At 39.2% G+C, this 16,473-nt stretch overlaps 1 protein-coding gene across 1 annotated transcript; it reads right to left on the bottom strand.

The window, feature by feature from the left end:
* Positions 1-334: 334 nt before the first annotated feature.
* Positions 335-15,927, bottom strand: nxt2 (nuclear transport factor 2-like export factor 2). The gene is made up of 4 exons (XM_034181218.1): positions 15,796-15,927; positions 6,370-6,456; positions 5,729-5,873; positions 335-1,051 (listed from the first exon to the last, which is right to left on the bottom strand). The coding sequence occupies exons 1-4, from the start codon at positions 15,808-15,810 to the stop codon at positions 867-869; spliced, it is 432 nt and encodes a 143-aa protein (XP_034037109.1). The 5' UTR covers positions 15,811-15,927; the 3' UTR covers positions 335-866.
* Between the last annotated feature and the right edge of the window lie 546 nt (positions 15,928-16,473).

Raw genomic sequence — 16,473 nt, 5'->3', positions numbered from 1 at the left:
TGCCGTAATTGCCGACCAGCTGTGCACTGTCCAAATATTTATGGACCTACTCGTCCTCCAGATGTTTCTGCTGCACCAATATCTGTAATCAGCAAGGTGGTTTCTCTTTGAAACTGAAGTGTTGCTGTTACTTTGTCTTCAGTCTACAACACAATATAGACTGACTGTAGATAAATAGAATTTCTGCATTTGCTATAAAAATGGCTGACTGACGAGATCTGTTTACAGGAATATTTGGGAAAATGCCGATATCAGAGACATGATTTGAAAAGCATGTTACTAGTATCTGCTTGTCTCTCACTGCTACATGTTTATTTATACTTAGTTTCTGTTCAGAAAGTAAGACCAAAAATGTTCAAATAGAATTGACTCAGGAAGATGGAGTGTCTTAATATATGAAATTGCAAAAGTAGCAAGTTGTGTAGAAAGCACAGATGTCAATTTAAGGGCACATTATTTATTTAAAAAGTAAGCATGCTTAACTATGATGTTCCTGGCGTTACTAGCCATATTAATAACTGGCATACTGTGGATATTACCTCAGTTAACATGGGTTAGTGTACAGTTTGGTATCAGAAGGTTATTTTAAGCTATGGGTGTTAATTTGTAATGAGTGTTTTCTATGTATTTTGTTTCCCCCCCAAGTGTAGTACATAGATCTGCTTCAAACACCAGAAGGACACAAACAATTGAAGTCACTTTCATAGTCAGCTGCTTAGTGAAGCCATTTCATTATTGCACAGCTATGAAATATACATGCCTTGTTGAATTTGTCAAGAATAAAAACTTTTTTTGTATTCAATGTTGTATACTTTTATTACAAAAATGTATAAGTAAACAACTATTTGATGTGATTGGGAACAACCTCAGTTATTCCAGTCTTGAAAACGGAAACAGTCACTGGCAATCTTCCAAACAGGCTGGTCATTGTTGGGTGAAGCCTGAGCTGTCAATAGAAAGTTCTGATTGAAGAAACGCTGTTTGTTCCCTTCGAACTTGACTGTTCCACCAGTCACCACGAGCAGTGTAGTCTGGCCTTGGGTTGCCTGTTCTGTGAAATAATAAAAGAACGCTAATGGATGAGTAGCTCAAAAACTCATCACTTCTACACTTAACAAGGGCAAGAGTTAGCTTAACATGCTTCGCCAAACAACTTGGAACTTATTTGAGGTCTTAAGAAGGCATAATCAATGGCACTATCGTATACACAAGGCTTGAGAAGATTGGCACCCTGGTGGCCACAGTAAGAACTCAAACGTCTGATCTGCAGCTTGTCTGATATCGTCAGGTGTGCACCAAGATTCACCTTGATAGTCTTACCATGATATAGCAAAGTGTCAGAGAGTGACAGCTGCTGGCCAAAATAAGAATTAAAATCCATCCAGTATTGAACTTGTCTGAGATCTTAATGAGGTGACTTTCATCTTGATATGCAAAGTCTTTGTCAAGATATGACACCGAGCAGCCCGATATAAGAATCACGCTGCGCAGTTACTAGACCTCATAAGCCTTCAGTGACACAGGGTTAAAAGGTTACACAGCACTATGTTCACGTGGGTTAACAGAACAGACATTTTAGAACACAGTTAATCCCACATCCTGAACTAAAACCTTAAATGCCTGTCACATATGCAGGTGATGAACCCAGGTGTAGCCTCAGTGTAAAAATTTTGTGTATGACTCCCATTACAGGAGGAATAAATCCATTGCTGGGAAACTACTTCATACAAACAATTTTCTCTGCTGGAAGCTTGGACAAAAGCTTATAAAATACTTTCTCCAATGTGAAAATTTAATTGTGTGGTTTTGCAGCCATAAACATTTATTCAGGGTTTGATAGCAATGTATAATCCTTAAAATAGATTGGTAGGTATTTATCCCATTGTATTCACAATCAAAACTCATTCCTGAAAGAGCCACTTTCCATATCCACTTACTCCAATTAAGAGTCATGGGGGGACAGGAGTCCATCCCAGCAATCATAGGGCGTGAGGTGGGGAACACCATGGATAGGACACCATTCTGTCATAGGGCCACATACGAGTATAGACACAAACGTACACACCTACAGGCAATTTAGAGTTTCTGATCCACCTAACCTGTATGTCTTTGGATGTGGGAGGAAGCCGGAGCACCCAGAGGAAACCCACACAAACATGAGGAGAACATGCGAACTTCACACAGAAAGGCCACAGGTAGGGATCAATCCCATGACCTTGCTGTGAGGCAAAAGTGCTAAACACTAAACCACCATGCTTCCCTCAGGAAAAATCGCATGCATTAAATATAAATGGACATGGCATCATTGTCCTATCAGCACGTTTGTGGACGACAGGCGCCTGTTGGACAAACTCCAGGGTAACATCAGATGGACACGAGTGGAGATTAAACCAAACAAATCCCGTAGTATCTCCATCATTAAAGGCCAGCTCACCACGAGTGGTTCCATATCAATGATGAGCCGATACCAATGCTCCTGGAGAAACCCATCAAAAGTCTTGGGCGCTGGTATAACGCAGAGCTCAAAGACTCCAACCAGGTGGAACAACTCGGGCAAGATACCATCATTGGCCTGAAGCAAATAAACAGCAATGCTATCCCTGGGAAGCTGAAGCTCTGGTGTTTTCAGTTTGGGCTGCTGCCACGCCTCATGTGGCCAATTTCCATCTATGAGGTCACCCTGTCCCATGCAAACCAACTGGAGAGGTTGGTAAATACACTGGTGAGGAAGTGGCATGGACTACCTGGATGCCTCAGCAGCATAGGACAGTACCGCAATGGAGCACTCTCTCTTCCAATCTCAAGACTAGTGGAGGAGTAAAAATGCTCCAAAGCAAGGATGGAAATGACCCTCACAGAATCCCGGGATCCCTTTGTCAGAGGTACTGCTCCAACCTTAGGAAGAGGGAGGAAGTGGAGGCCAGGTGCAGCAGCGGCACAGGCAAAAATTGCACTGAGGCATCGAGATATAGTGGGCCGAGTCCAAATTGGCAGAGAGGGCTTAGGCTTGGGAGAAACAACACCCACATGGCAGAAGGCTACTCCAGTGGAACACAGGCCCCTGGTGATAGATGAGGTGTGCCACCAGGAGGAAACGGACAGGTGTGTGATGGCTGTGTCCCAGGCCAAACAAGGCAGCTGGATGAAGTGGGATAGTGTGGAGAGAAGGAAAATCACCGGGAGTGAGCTGTAGAACATGGAGTCCAATATGCTTAACTTTATCATCAGAGCCACATATGATGTCCTGCCCTCCCCAACCAAATTACATCTCTGGTTTACATCTCTGTCTCCAGTGTGCTGCCCCAGCCACTCTTAAACACATCCTGGTGGGTTGCAAGACTAGCCTTACTCAAGGCAGATACACCTGGTGCCACAACCAAGTGTTGAAGTGCTTGGCGGCTGCATTGGAGGTTAAGAGGGTAACCACCAATGCCATGCCCTTAGAAACCTCCTGGCATCTAGAATCCTTCATCCAGGAGGGGGAGAAGCAGCCAAATTGTAATTTGCAGTTGTTCAATTGGCATCCCGGTGCAAAGTAAGCATTAATTATTAAGATCCTATTGTCTTTCTTACAATTTGTACATGTTCAATAAAGCCCCTCTATCAATCAATCATAATAAGTGATCAGATCAATGCAAGAAAGCTCCCAGAAACAGTTGATTCGATTGAAAATACTAACAATGTCAGCTATGCCACACAGAGCTACAGTAAAATCAAATGCCAAAATTGCCAGTGATTAGACAATACAAAACATGCATGCCATGTCAGAAAGCTTGAGGTTTTTTTAAAGAGGAAACTTTCTGAATACAGGTCATCTCAAGGCACGCTGCGGAGAGCCCCCACGACAAGAGAGACCACTACAAATGAGCAACATTTTACAGTTACAAAGTTCAATAAACCAGACACTGATGACACAGTGACAGTTACATCATTTTCCCCCCAACCAAAAATGTTTTGCGCTGGCTACTTGGGGACAAATTATTTCACAGGGGTACATCACTGAAAAAGGGTGTGAACCACTGCCTTAACTTACCAGAAAACATTTCACTTGTGCCTGCTTTCTGTATACCAGTGTGCTGTGCACCTGCCTTAAAGGGAATGACAAGTGCAGTCTTGTAATAAAGTACCTCAAAGTGATACTTGAGTGAAAGTACAAGTATCTTACCATAAAATTACTTTGGTAAAAGTTAAAGTCTCCTTTAAAAATATTACTTGAGTAAAAGTCTTAAAGTATCTGACCTTTACTGTACTTAAGTATCAAAAGTAATTTTTTCATATAAAATGTACTTTAAGTAAAAGTAAAATCCAAAATGAGTAGAGAGTAAAATGGAGACACGAAAAGAAAGTCAGTGTGGTGTCTAGATAAACCAGGAGGGGGCCTCAACCCCTATAAAAGGCTGGATCCGCCTCTGGAGGAGCAGTTGCTGTTGGTGACGGGATGAGTGAGCAACAGGTGGATGTATATAGCTGTAAATAAAGTTGCCGTTCTTTTCTTAAATAGTCACACACACCATGTATGTATGGTGTGTATGTATGTGAAACATAACAGTCATTTATAGCTGCACAACTGTGCCAAATTTGAGGAAAAGTAAAAAAAAAAAACAATGCAAGCGTCATCACCACCAACCACTGCAAAGTAACCAAACGCAGCACTCTCGAATCCAAAATGTGGTGCCGCTTTTACGCACCGCATCTCCGCGGAAACGAAATAGCCACGCTGAAGTTTTCCCGTTAAATGAGTGTTAACTCCAGCGGGAGCCGATCCATGTATGTGTGTATGCGTCGGCGTGTGCGTGTTTGGAGTCCAAAGCGCAGATGGCCCCCTTTTCACCCTCCAGTCACCTTTTCCTCAGCGGGGGCCCATCATCTTTTATTCTAATTATTATTATTATTGTTGTTGTTGTTATTACTATTTTGTCTTTAAACTTGTTTTATGTCAAACACGGGTGAAAGGCGGATTCCTCCGCTGCGGCTGAAGAGGACGTTTCTTCCCGGTACGGCGCACCACTGCTTTCACCTCTGCAAACAGGCATTGCCCAATCAAATTTCTTCTACTTTTATATTGTAGTAACGAAGATGGTTCAGAGAAATGTATCGGAGTAAAAGTATATGTTTTGTTGAGGAAATGTGGTGTAGTAAAAGTGAAAGTCGCCAGAAATGTATATAACGAAGTAAAGTACAGATACGTCAAAATTCTACTTAAGTACAGTAAAGAAGTGTTTCTACTTCGTTACATTACAACACTGCACAAGTGATGTTGATTTATTTCATGTTATACCCACAACAAACCCATGAGTAATTACACAACTTCATTTGACACTTCTGTGTCCTACGCTCTAGCTTGCGCTCAAATTTCACATGGCGTTGACCAGAGGTCTCAAACTGATTCCAAAAAGGGCCAAGAGGGTACAGGTTTTCTTTGCAACCACCCACTCCACCAAGTGGTTTATATGTGGCTGTAAGTCAAGTTGTTCCAAAGTCTCCATCGGAAACATCTACAAACTGCAGATGCAAGCCTGAAGCCAGCATATAGGACACTCTCCATTTCTTAACCATGCTCTGAGATTCTGTCCATGAATATTATCAACAGAATCAATGATAAGAAACTACCCTGATGGAGTTTCACACACAGTAAGAACATGTAGTGTCCTTCACTATCACATTTCATTTCTATACCTGATCAATAACAAGCATTAACAAATTTGAATTGAGAGATGATACCACTGACCATGAACTGACTGACAATCCAGTGTCTGAACTTGAAACTCGCTAGATGGCAGCGACTCGAAAAACTCGGCCAGAGCATCCTGTCCTGAGACTGCATTACCATTCCATACCAAAGTCGCTTTATCCAGATAGAGACGAGTCAGGTTCTGTGGGGGTAAACAAAACAAAACAAAAAAAGGCTAGATAAGGTCAACAAAATAAGATGACCAGGATGAACAATAAGACTCTCTCTCTCACACACATCTTCAACCACTTATCCAAGATTGGGTCACAGGGAGTTGGAGCCTATCCTAGCAGTCATAGGGCGTGAGGCAGGGCACCCTTGGAAAGGATGCCAGTCTGTTACAGGGCCACATATAGACAAACAAACACATTCACACCCGCACACACTCCTACATAACACACCTAACCTGCATGTCTTTGGATGTGGGAGGAAGCCGGAGCACCCGGAGAGAACCCACAAATACACGGAGAGAACATGCAAACTCCACACAGGAAGGCCACAGGTGGGAATCGATCACATGACCTTCTTGCTGTGAGGCAGCAGTGCTAACCACTAAACCACCATGCTGCCCAACAAGACTATGCTTGGTAAATTATTAATATTTTGCAATATCACAACCTTTCACAATGAGCACTCACCCGCCGTTTTTTATCCATGCAGTCATAATAAATATTGACAAATTCTTCTGAATATCTGCAAGACTGGTCAGCCTGGGTCCTGAAATCCTGTAACAGTGGGATCAGTGTTGATCACAATCACACACATAACGACTAACTGAAGGTTGTTTGTTTTTCTTGTTAACAAAAATAACAGATGTACACAATTTAAGTAATATTTCAAGTAATATACTTGAGTGGTAGATTAAGTATTCAGGTATTTTACTTAAGTAAAAGTAGTAATAACACCAGTGGCGGCTGGTGAAAAACAGTCTTGGTGGGGCTGCTGTGCCAATAGATTACCTTGCCTGGTCCAGTACAGGCATTCAAGTGAACAGTCAGAAAATTACTACAATTCCACAATAATCATTTCATGTCCTTCTCAAAATCAGCAGTTTTACAGATAAAGTTAACCATTTACAGCTATATTAGGCCCCATTTCTACTTTGGAAAGGAACAGTATCAAATACAATACTCAAGTTCTTGAGCAAAGAACATTTCACCATTTGACACCAATTAGACACATAGTACACCAAACTGTACTGCATTGCCTTTATCTTCAGACAAACAGATCCTGGGGTCCACAATGACACCAACCTTAACAAAATAGAAAATATCACCAAATTTACACTCTTTCAAAATATGGAAAAATTCTTCAATTGACAAAAGAACATTATGTACATACGACAATGTTCACACCACCTTCAGAGAGAGAGAGAGAGAGAGAGAGAGAGAGAGAGAGAGAGAGAGAGAGAGAGAGAGAGAGAGAGAGAGAGAGAGAGAGAGAGAGAGAGAGAGAGAGAGAGAGAGAGAGAGAAAATTAAGGTAATATTTTGCATGAACATTACTGAGTGGAATGGAGGCAAACTAAAGAAGCTTGAAAAACTTGAATTAAATAACTTAATAACACCAAAACCTTTAAATTAAACTGGTTAAAATTAATTAACAGTGTAGAGGACAAAGCAAATGAAGTATACAAAACCACTTAATTAAATGCGTTGCTAAACTTGGGTTTGTCTTACTATAAGTGTCTTGTGTGTACTCAGTGGCTGAGTTAGAATTTCTTTAAAAAACATGCAAATTGCTATTTTAGGCTTTTGTTTTGTTTTTAAACTGAGCAAATAATTTGTTTTAGAGTGTGGAATACTCCAAAGAATATTTTACTTCTGTGAACTGATCCTCATAACGTGTAAAGTGAAATCAAAATACCAGCATGGCTGCAGCTTTGAACACTGTTACAACACTGCCTCCCCTATTATTAGTATAACTGGTCTGCTGTCCCAATAAAGATCACAGCTTTGATCGCCTAAAAAACATCACTCATTCGTTTTATCTTAAATTTTCACCCTTGTTTCCACACCAGGAGCAACATTCGGGAATAAATCCGAGCAGCTCGTCAGCTCACCTGAGCTATTAAGTAAAACTGACATTGATAATACTTTTTAAATATATATTATGACTTTTCCTCTCCACATCTAGGAGGGCAGTGCCCGAGCGCCCCCTATGGGCCAGCCGCCACTGAATAACACTGTATAAAAAGTAAGTCCCTTCAGCTGCTCCCTTGTTTGCACTCGGGGTCGCCACCAAGGTGGATCTGCATGTTTGGCACAAGTCTTATGCCGGATGTTTGGCACAAGTCTTATGCCGGATGCCCTTCCTGAGGCAACTCCACACAGGGGTTTGAACCGGGAACCTTCCACACCAAATGCAGTAACCACTTGGCAACAGTGGTGTCCTGCTGATTATACTACAACACTCAATTTGGGAAAACATCATTTTCAAAAATTTTGGAGAATTTTTGATTGATTAAATTTTCAATAGCATCAAAGTCATAAGGTGTAGTGACACAAAATTTACTGCACACAACAGTGGTGTCCTGCTGATTATACTACAACACTCACTTTGGGGAAAAGTCATTTTTAAAAAATTTGGAGAATTTTTGATTGTTTAAATTTTCAATAGCATCAAAGTCATAAGGTGTGGTGTCGCCAAATTCACTGCACACAACAGCCATGTCCTGTTGATTATACCAGAGCACTCAGTTTGGGAAAAAGTAATTTTAAAAATTTTTTTGGAGAATTTTCTATTTTATTTTCAATAGCATCAAAGTCATAAGGTGTGGTGTGGTGACGCCAAATTCACTGTACACAACAGCCATGTCCTGTTGATTATACCAGAGCACTCAGTTTGGGAAAAAGTAATTTAAAAAATTTTGGAGAATTTTTCATTCATTATATTTTCAATAGCAAAAGTCATAAGGTGTAGTGACAAAATTTACTGCACACAACAGTGGTTTCCTGCTGATTATACTACAACACTCACTTTGGGAAAAAGTCATTTTAAAAAAAATTTTGGAGAATTTTCTATTGTTTTATTTTCAATAGCATCAAAGTCATAAGATGTGGTGTCGCCAAATTCACTACACACAACTGCCGTGTCCTGTTGATTATACCAGAGCACTCAGTTTGGGAAAAAGTCATTTAAAAAAAAAATTTTTTGGGAGAATTTTTCATTGATTATATTTTCAATAGCATCAAAGTCATAAGGTGTAGTGACACACAATTATACTGCACACAAGAGTGGTGTCCTGCTGATTGTACTACAAGACTCACTTTGGGAAAAAATCATTTTAAAAAATTTTGGAGAATTTTTTTTGTCTATATTTTCAATAGCATCAAAGTCATAAGGTGTAGTGACACACAATTATACTGCACACAACAGTGGTGTCCTGCTGATTATATTACAACACTCACTTTGGGAAAAAGTCATTTAAAAAAATTTTGGAGAATTTTCTATTGTTTAAATTTTCAATAGCATCAAAGTCTTAAGGTGTGGTGTCACCAAATTCACTACACACAGCTGTGTCCTGTTGATTATACCAGAGCACTCAGTTTGGGAAAAAGTCATTTTAAAAAAATTTTGGAGAATTTTTCATTGATTATATTTTCAATAGCATCAAAGTCATAAGGTGTAGTGACACAAAATTTACTGCACACAACAGTGGTGTCCTGCTGATTATACTACAACACTCACTTTGGGAAAAAGTTATTTAAAAAAAAAAATTTGGAGAATTTTCTATTGTTTTATTTTCAATAGCATCAAACTCATAAGGTGTCGTGACACAAAATTTACTGCACACAACAGTGGTGTCCTGCTGATTATACTACAACACTCACTTTGGGAAAAAGTCATTTTCCAAAATTTTGGAAAATTTTTGATTGTTTATATTTTCAATAGCATCAAAGTCATAAGGTGTAGTGACAAAATTTACTGTACACAACAGTGGTGTCCTGCTGATTATACTACAATACTCACTTTGGGAAAAAAATCATTTTCAAAAATTTTGGAGAATTTTTGATTGTTTATATTTTCAATAGCATCAAAGTCATAAGGTGTGGTGTCACCAAATTCACTACACACAACAGCCGTGTCCTGCTGATTATACTTCAACACTCACTTTGGGGGAAAAAGTCATTTTCAAAAATTTTGGAGAATTTTTTATTGTTATATTTTCAATAGCATCAAAGTCATAAGATGTAGTGACACAAAATTTACTGCACACAACAGTGGTGTCCTGCTGATTATACTACAACACTCACTTTGGGGAAAAGTCATTTTAAAAAAAATTTGGAGAATTTTTGATTGTTTAAATTTTCAATTGCATCAAAGACATAAGGTGTGGTGTCGCCAAACTGACTACACACAACAGCCGTGTCCTGCTGTTTATACTACAACACTCACTTTGGAAAAAAGTCATTTAAAAAAAAAATTTTTGGAGAATTTTTCATTGATTATATTTTCAATAGCATCAAAGTCATAAGGTGTAGTGACACACAATTATACTGCACACAAGAGTGGTGTCCTGCTGATTGTACTACAAGACTCACTTTGGGAAAAAATCATTTTAAAAAATTTTGGAGAATTTTTTTTGTCTATATTTTCAATAGCATCAAAGTCATAAGGTGTAGTGACACAAAATTTACTGCACACAACAGTGGTCTCCTGCTGATTATACTACAACACTCACTTTTGGAAAAAGTCATTTTAAAAAAATTTGGAGAATTTTTGATTGTTTAAATTTTCAATAGCATCAAAGTCATAAGGTGTGGTGTCGCCAAATTCACTGCACACAACAGCCATGTCCTGTTGATTATACCAGAGCACTCAGTTTGGGAAAAAGTAATTTTAAAAAAATTTTTGGAGAATTTTCTATTTTATTTTCAATAGCATCAAAGTCATAAGGTGTGGTGTGGTGACGCCAAATTCACTGTACACAACAGCCATGTCCTGTTGATTATACCAGAGCACTCAGTTTGGGAAAAAGTAATTTTAAAAATTTTGGAGAATTTTTCATTCATTATATTTTCAATAGCAAAAGTCATAAGGTGTAGTGACAAAATTTACTGCACACAACAGTGGTTTCCTGCTGATTATACTACAACACTCACTTTGGGAAAAAGTCATTTTAAAAAAAATTTTGGAGAATTTTCTATTGTTTTATTTTCAATAGCATCAAAGTCATAAGATGTGGTGTCGCCAAATTCACTACACACAACTGCCGTGTCCTGTTGATTATACCAGAGCACTCAGTTTGGGAAAAAGTCATTTAAAAAAAAATTTTTTGGAGAATTTTTCATTGATTATATTTTCAATAGCATCAAAGTCATAAGGTGTAGTGACACACAATTATACTGCACACAAGAGTGGTGTCCTGCTGATTGTACTACAAGACTCACTTTGGGAAAAAATCATTTTAAAAAATTTTGGATAATTTTTTTTGTCTATATTTTCAATAGCATCAAAGTCATAAGGTGTAGTGACACACAATTATACTGCACACAACAGTGATGTCCTGCTGATTATATTACAACACTCACTTTGGGAAAAAGTCATTTAAAAAAATTTTGGAGAATTTTCTATTGTTTAAATTTTCAATAGCATCAAAGTCTTAAGGTGTGGTGTCACCAAATTCACTACACACAGCTGTGTCCTGTTGATTATACCAGAGCACTCAGTTTGGGAAAAAGTCATTTTAAAAAAATTTTGGAGAATTTTTCATTGATTATATTTTCAATAGCATCAAAGTCATAAGGTGTAGTGACACAAAATTTACTGCACACAACAGTGGTGTCCTGCTGATTATACTACAACACTCACTTTGGGAAAAAGTTATTTTAAAAAAAAATTTGGAGAATTTTCTATTGTTTTATTTTCAATAGCATCAAAGTCATAAGGTGTCGTGACACAAAATTTACTGCACACAACAGTGGTGTCCTGCTGATTATACTACAACACTCACTTTGGGAAAAAGTCATTTTCCAAAATTTTGGAAAATTTTTGATTGTTTATATTTTCAATAGCATCAAAGTCATAAGGTGTAGTGACAAAATTTACTGTACACAACAGTGGTGTCCTGCTGATTATACTACAATACTCACTTTGGGAAAAAAATCATTTTCAAAAATTTTGGAGAATTTTTGATTGTTTATATTTTCAATAGCATCAAAGTCATAAGGTGTGGTGTCACCAAATTCACTACACACAACAGCCGTGTCCTGCTGATTATACTTCAACACTCACTTTGGGGGAAAAAGTCATTTTCAAAAATTTTGGAGAATTTTTTATTGTTATATTTTCAATAGCATCAAAGTCATAAGATGTAGTGACACAAAATTTACTGCACACAACAGTGGTGTCCTGCTGATTATACTACAACACTCACTTTGGGGAAAAGTAATTTTAAAAAAAAATTGGAGAATTTTTGATTGTTTAAATTTTCAATTGCATCAAAGACATAAGGTGTGGTGTCGCCAAACTGACTACACACAACAGCCGTGTCCTGCTGTTTATACTACAACACTCACTTTGGAAAAAAGTCATTTAAAAAAAAAATTTTGGAGAATTTTTTTTGTCTATATTTTCAATAGCATCAAAGTCATAAGGTGTAGTGACACAAAATTTACTGCACACAACAGTGGTCTCCTGCTGATTATACTACAACACTCACTTTTGGAAAAAGTCATTTTAAAAAAATTTGGAGAATTTTTGATTGTTTAAATTTTCAATAGCATCAAAGTCATAAGGTGTGGTGTCGCCAAATTCACTGCACACAACAGTGGTGTCCTGCTGATTATACTACAGCACTCACTTTTGAAATATAGTAATAATTTATGACAATTAATGAACTAAATAAAAGAGACCCCTGCTGTTCAAACTGAGCACTGCTACTAAAAGGTGATGACACAGAAATGATGTTTCCTTTTTGGTAGGTATAAAGACTTCCTCAGCATTGAGTGAAAGCCAAAATCTCCAAGCCAAGTGTTGTAGTGTAAACAGCATGATATGGAGTATATGTGCTGATGTTTACATCACCCTACAGCTTATAAAAAGTGCTGTAGTATAACTAGCAGGACACCGCTGATGTGGTGGACACCTCCCCCATCTCAACACAACCTCCTTCACAAATCACTGTGGACCAGGTCAGAGAACAGCCAAGGAAACTTCATCCCATGAAAGCGGCAGGCCCACGCAAGGTGTGTCCCCGACTACTGAAGACCTACGCAACTGAACTGGGAGAACCGCTATGACATATCTTCTCCCTAGCCTGCAGTGAGGGAGAGTGCCCACCCTCAGTTAGACTTCATGCATCCTTCCAGTTCTTTAGAAGAACCAGCCCAGCCAGCTGAATGACTTCCGACCAGTGGCACTCACTCCACACCTGATGAAGTTGGAACCGTTCTTCCTCGACTCCCTCAAACCCCAGGTGCAACACACCCATGACTGTCTGCAGGTTGCATATAGTGCAGCTGTTGGTGTGGAGGATGCCATCCTCTACCTGCTACAAGTCCACTCACACCTGGATAATGGGAAATGGCACAGTGAGGATTCGCTTCCTGGACTTCTCGAGTTCCTTCAACACCATCCAGCCCGTTGTGCTCCAGGACAAACTGAACAGGATGTGAGTGGACCCCTGCCTGGTCACTTGGATCTCCAGCTACCTCACAGACAGACAGTATGTCAGGCTGAGGGACACCATATCTGACGTTGTAATTGACAGCACCAGCACACCCCAGGGCACGGTGCTGGCCCTTCTTCTCTTCACCCTGTAGACCTTAGACTTCTGCTACAACTCTGAGCTGTGTCACATTCAGAATTTCATATATGACAAAACCATTGTTGGATGCATCAGGGATGACAGAGAGGAGTAGTACAAGAGCCTAGTGAAGGACTTTGCTGCCTGGTGCGACAGAAACCATCTACAGCTCAAAACGTGAAAGAAAAAGGAGCTGGTCATTGACTTTTGGTAGTCCAGACCAAATCCACAACCAGTTCTGATCCAGGGAGCTGAGGTGGAGGCTGTGGATTCCTAGAAGTACCTCAGGCTGTGGCTGGACAGCAAACTGGACTGGACAAACCACACCAACCACCTGTACAGGAAGGGACAGAGCAAGCTGGACTTTCTGAAGAGGCTGCAGCCGTTTAACAGGAAACTCCTGTGGATGTTCTACCAGTCCATAGTAGCCACCATCCTCTTTTAAACTTTGGTGTGCTCAGGGAGTGCAGCATATCCAAAGAGGACACATCCAGGCTGGACAAACTGACCAGGTGGACTGACTCTGTGGTTGGCATGAAGCTAGGCTCTCTGGTGATGCTGGCAGAGAAGAGAACACTGGACAAACTGCTGGATATTATGGAAGATGTCAGTCACTTTCTGCACACCGTCATTAGTAACCAGAGGAGCCTCTTCAGCCACAGACTGCTCCTTCTTAAGGGCAGGACCAACAGACTGAAAAACTCCTTTGTCCCTCATGCAATCAGACTGGAGAACTCCTCACTGGTGGAGGAGGAGTAACAGGAAGACCGATGATGGGAAGGAGAGAAACAGTAGGAGCCAGTAAACCAGTATTGATCCGTATGTCTGGTATTTATATTTACTCGTACAAACTGTTTTTTTTTTTACTTTCACTTTTGATACTTTGTGTGCTTCTTACCCTGTGTGATGCTATACAATGCTGCTGGAACCTCGGTTTACCTGAGGGAGTTTTCCTAAGAGATCACAAAAAGTTCTATCTAATCTAAGCAGATGTTTGCAGGAAATTTTGTGTCATTACACCATCTAACACTGACACAATTGTAAATTTAAACAACAAATCTCTCAAATTTTAAACAATGACATTTTTCCAAACTGAGTATTGTAGTATAACTAGCAGGACACCACTGTTGTGTGCAGTAAATTTTGTGTCACTACACTTTATGACTTTGATGCTATTGGAAATTTAAACAGTGAAAAATCCCCCAAATGTTTTAAAATTACTTTTTTCCAAACTGAGTCCTGTAGTATAATCAGCAGGACACCACTGCTGTGTGAGGTAAACTTTGTGTCACTACACCTTATGCCTTTGATGCTATTGAAAATATAAACAATCAAAAATTCTCCAAAATTTTTTTTAAAATGACTTTTTCCCCAAAGTGAGTCTTGTAGTATAATCAGCAGGACACCACTGTTGTGTGCAGTAAATTTTGTGTCACTACACCTTATGACTTTGATGCTATTGAAAATATAATCAATGAAAAATTCTCCAAATTTTTTTAAAATGACTTTTTCCCAAATTGAGTGCTCTGGTATAATCAACAGGACACGGCTGTTGTGTGCAGTGAATTTGGTGACACCACATCTTGTGACTTTGATGCTATTAAAAATTTAAAAAATAAAAAATTCTGCAGTTTTTCATAATGGCATTTTTCCAAACTGAGCTCTGTAGTATAGTCAGCAGAACCCCACTGATGTGTGCAGTGAATATGGTGATATCACTCCTTATTACAATGATTTATTTTCTGGTGTATTTTTTTCCATGTATGCACTTTGTAGACGGTCCCTAAGCTTCCGTTTCTCTGCCGCCTGCCCGTTCAGATCAGTGATATTTTTTCAGCTCAAAGGACGGCTCATATGGATAAAAATAAGGTTGTAGCTCGTTGTCTACCTTCCTGAGGTTAGAAACTAGTGGTGTTTGTCTTTCTACGACGTTTCTCTTCAGATCTATTGAGCCGTGAACTTCGAATCTGTGAATATCTTTCTAACTTTACCTAAGTTAAAACTGCAATATCTGCCACTGAGATGTACTACATTAGAAGTATGTATGAAATACTCAAGTACCTCAAATTGTACTTGGTTACAGTTCCACCACTGGTGTACAAGAAATTTAAAAATATTTCAGCTTCCAACCCACAGAATCAACATCATTAAACATCTAAAAAATAGACATTACGGTAAACTTTACGGACAAGACTAATGCGGCGTTTTAAGCGAATCCAAGATCAGAAATCATTCGTTATTAAACATTGTGCGGTTTAAAGGAGAGCAATTACGTTATTTTCGACACTAAAGCGTAGCAGAAATGATAAACGTACCAATAATGTTGCCATGATTCTTATAAACCGGAGCAATTTTAATCACAGGAGACAAAACGCGATGATAGAAACACAACCTCCAAACACAAATACTGTGGGAAATACACCACGTGACTACATTGTCGCGTCGTCGTCTTTCTTTAGGTGAACGTATTGTGCATTACCGCCCCCTGTCGGTCCGGAGCGCCTTTTATTATGGGATCAGCAGCCATAGCCATCAGCAGGGACCAAGCTCCATCTCACCTTTCTTTGCAGTTTCAACCAACGTCGTTGCACACGCTGTTCGATGAACATTTTCCACTACTTGCACCCACCTTCTGTGTTTTCTTAAGAGCTGACGTAACATGTGAATTTCTCCTCTGTGAGATCAATACAGTTTATCTTATCTTTTTCACCACAGCGCCACCTAATATCAATGACCGCAACATTCATCCATCTGTTTTCAACAGCGCGGGTTTTCTTGGCTTATTTGAAATCATACACTCAACAAAAATATAAACGCAACACTTTTGGTTTTGCTCCCATTTTGTATGAGATGAACTCAAAGATCTAAAACTTTTTCCACATACACAATATCACCATTTCCCTCAAATATTGTTCACAAACCAGTCTAAATCTGTGATACTGAGCACTTCTCCTTTGCTGAGATAATCCATCCCACCTCACAGGTGTGTAATA

This window comes from Thalassophryne amazonica, chromosome 11 (assembly GCF_902500255.1).
Source record: "Thalassophryne amazonica chromosome 11, fThaAma1.1, whole genome shotgun sequence".
In the NCBI taxonomy this organism is placed as follows: domain Eukaryota; kingdom Metazoa; phylum Chordata; class Actinopteri; order Batrachoidiformes; family Batrachoididae; genus Thalassophryne; species Thalassophryne amazonica.
This window is presented reverse-complemented; position numbering and strand designations above follow the sequence as displayed.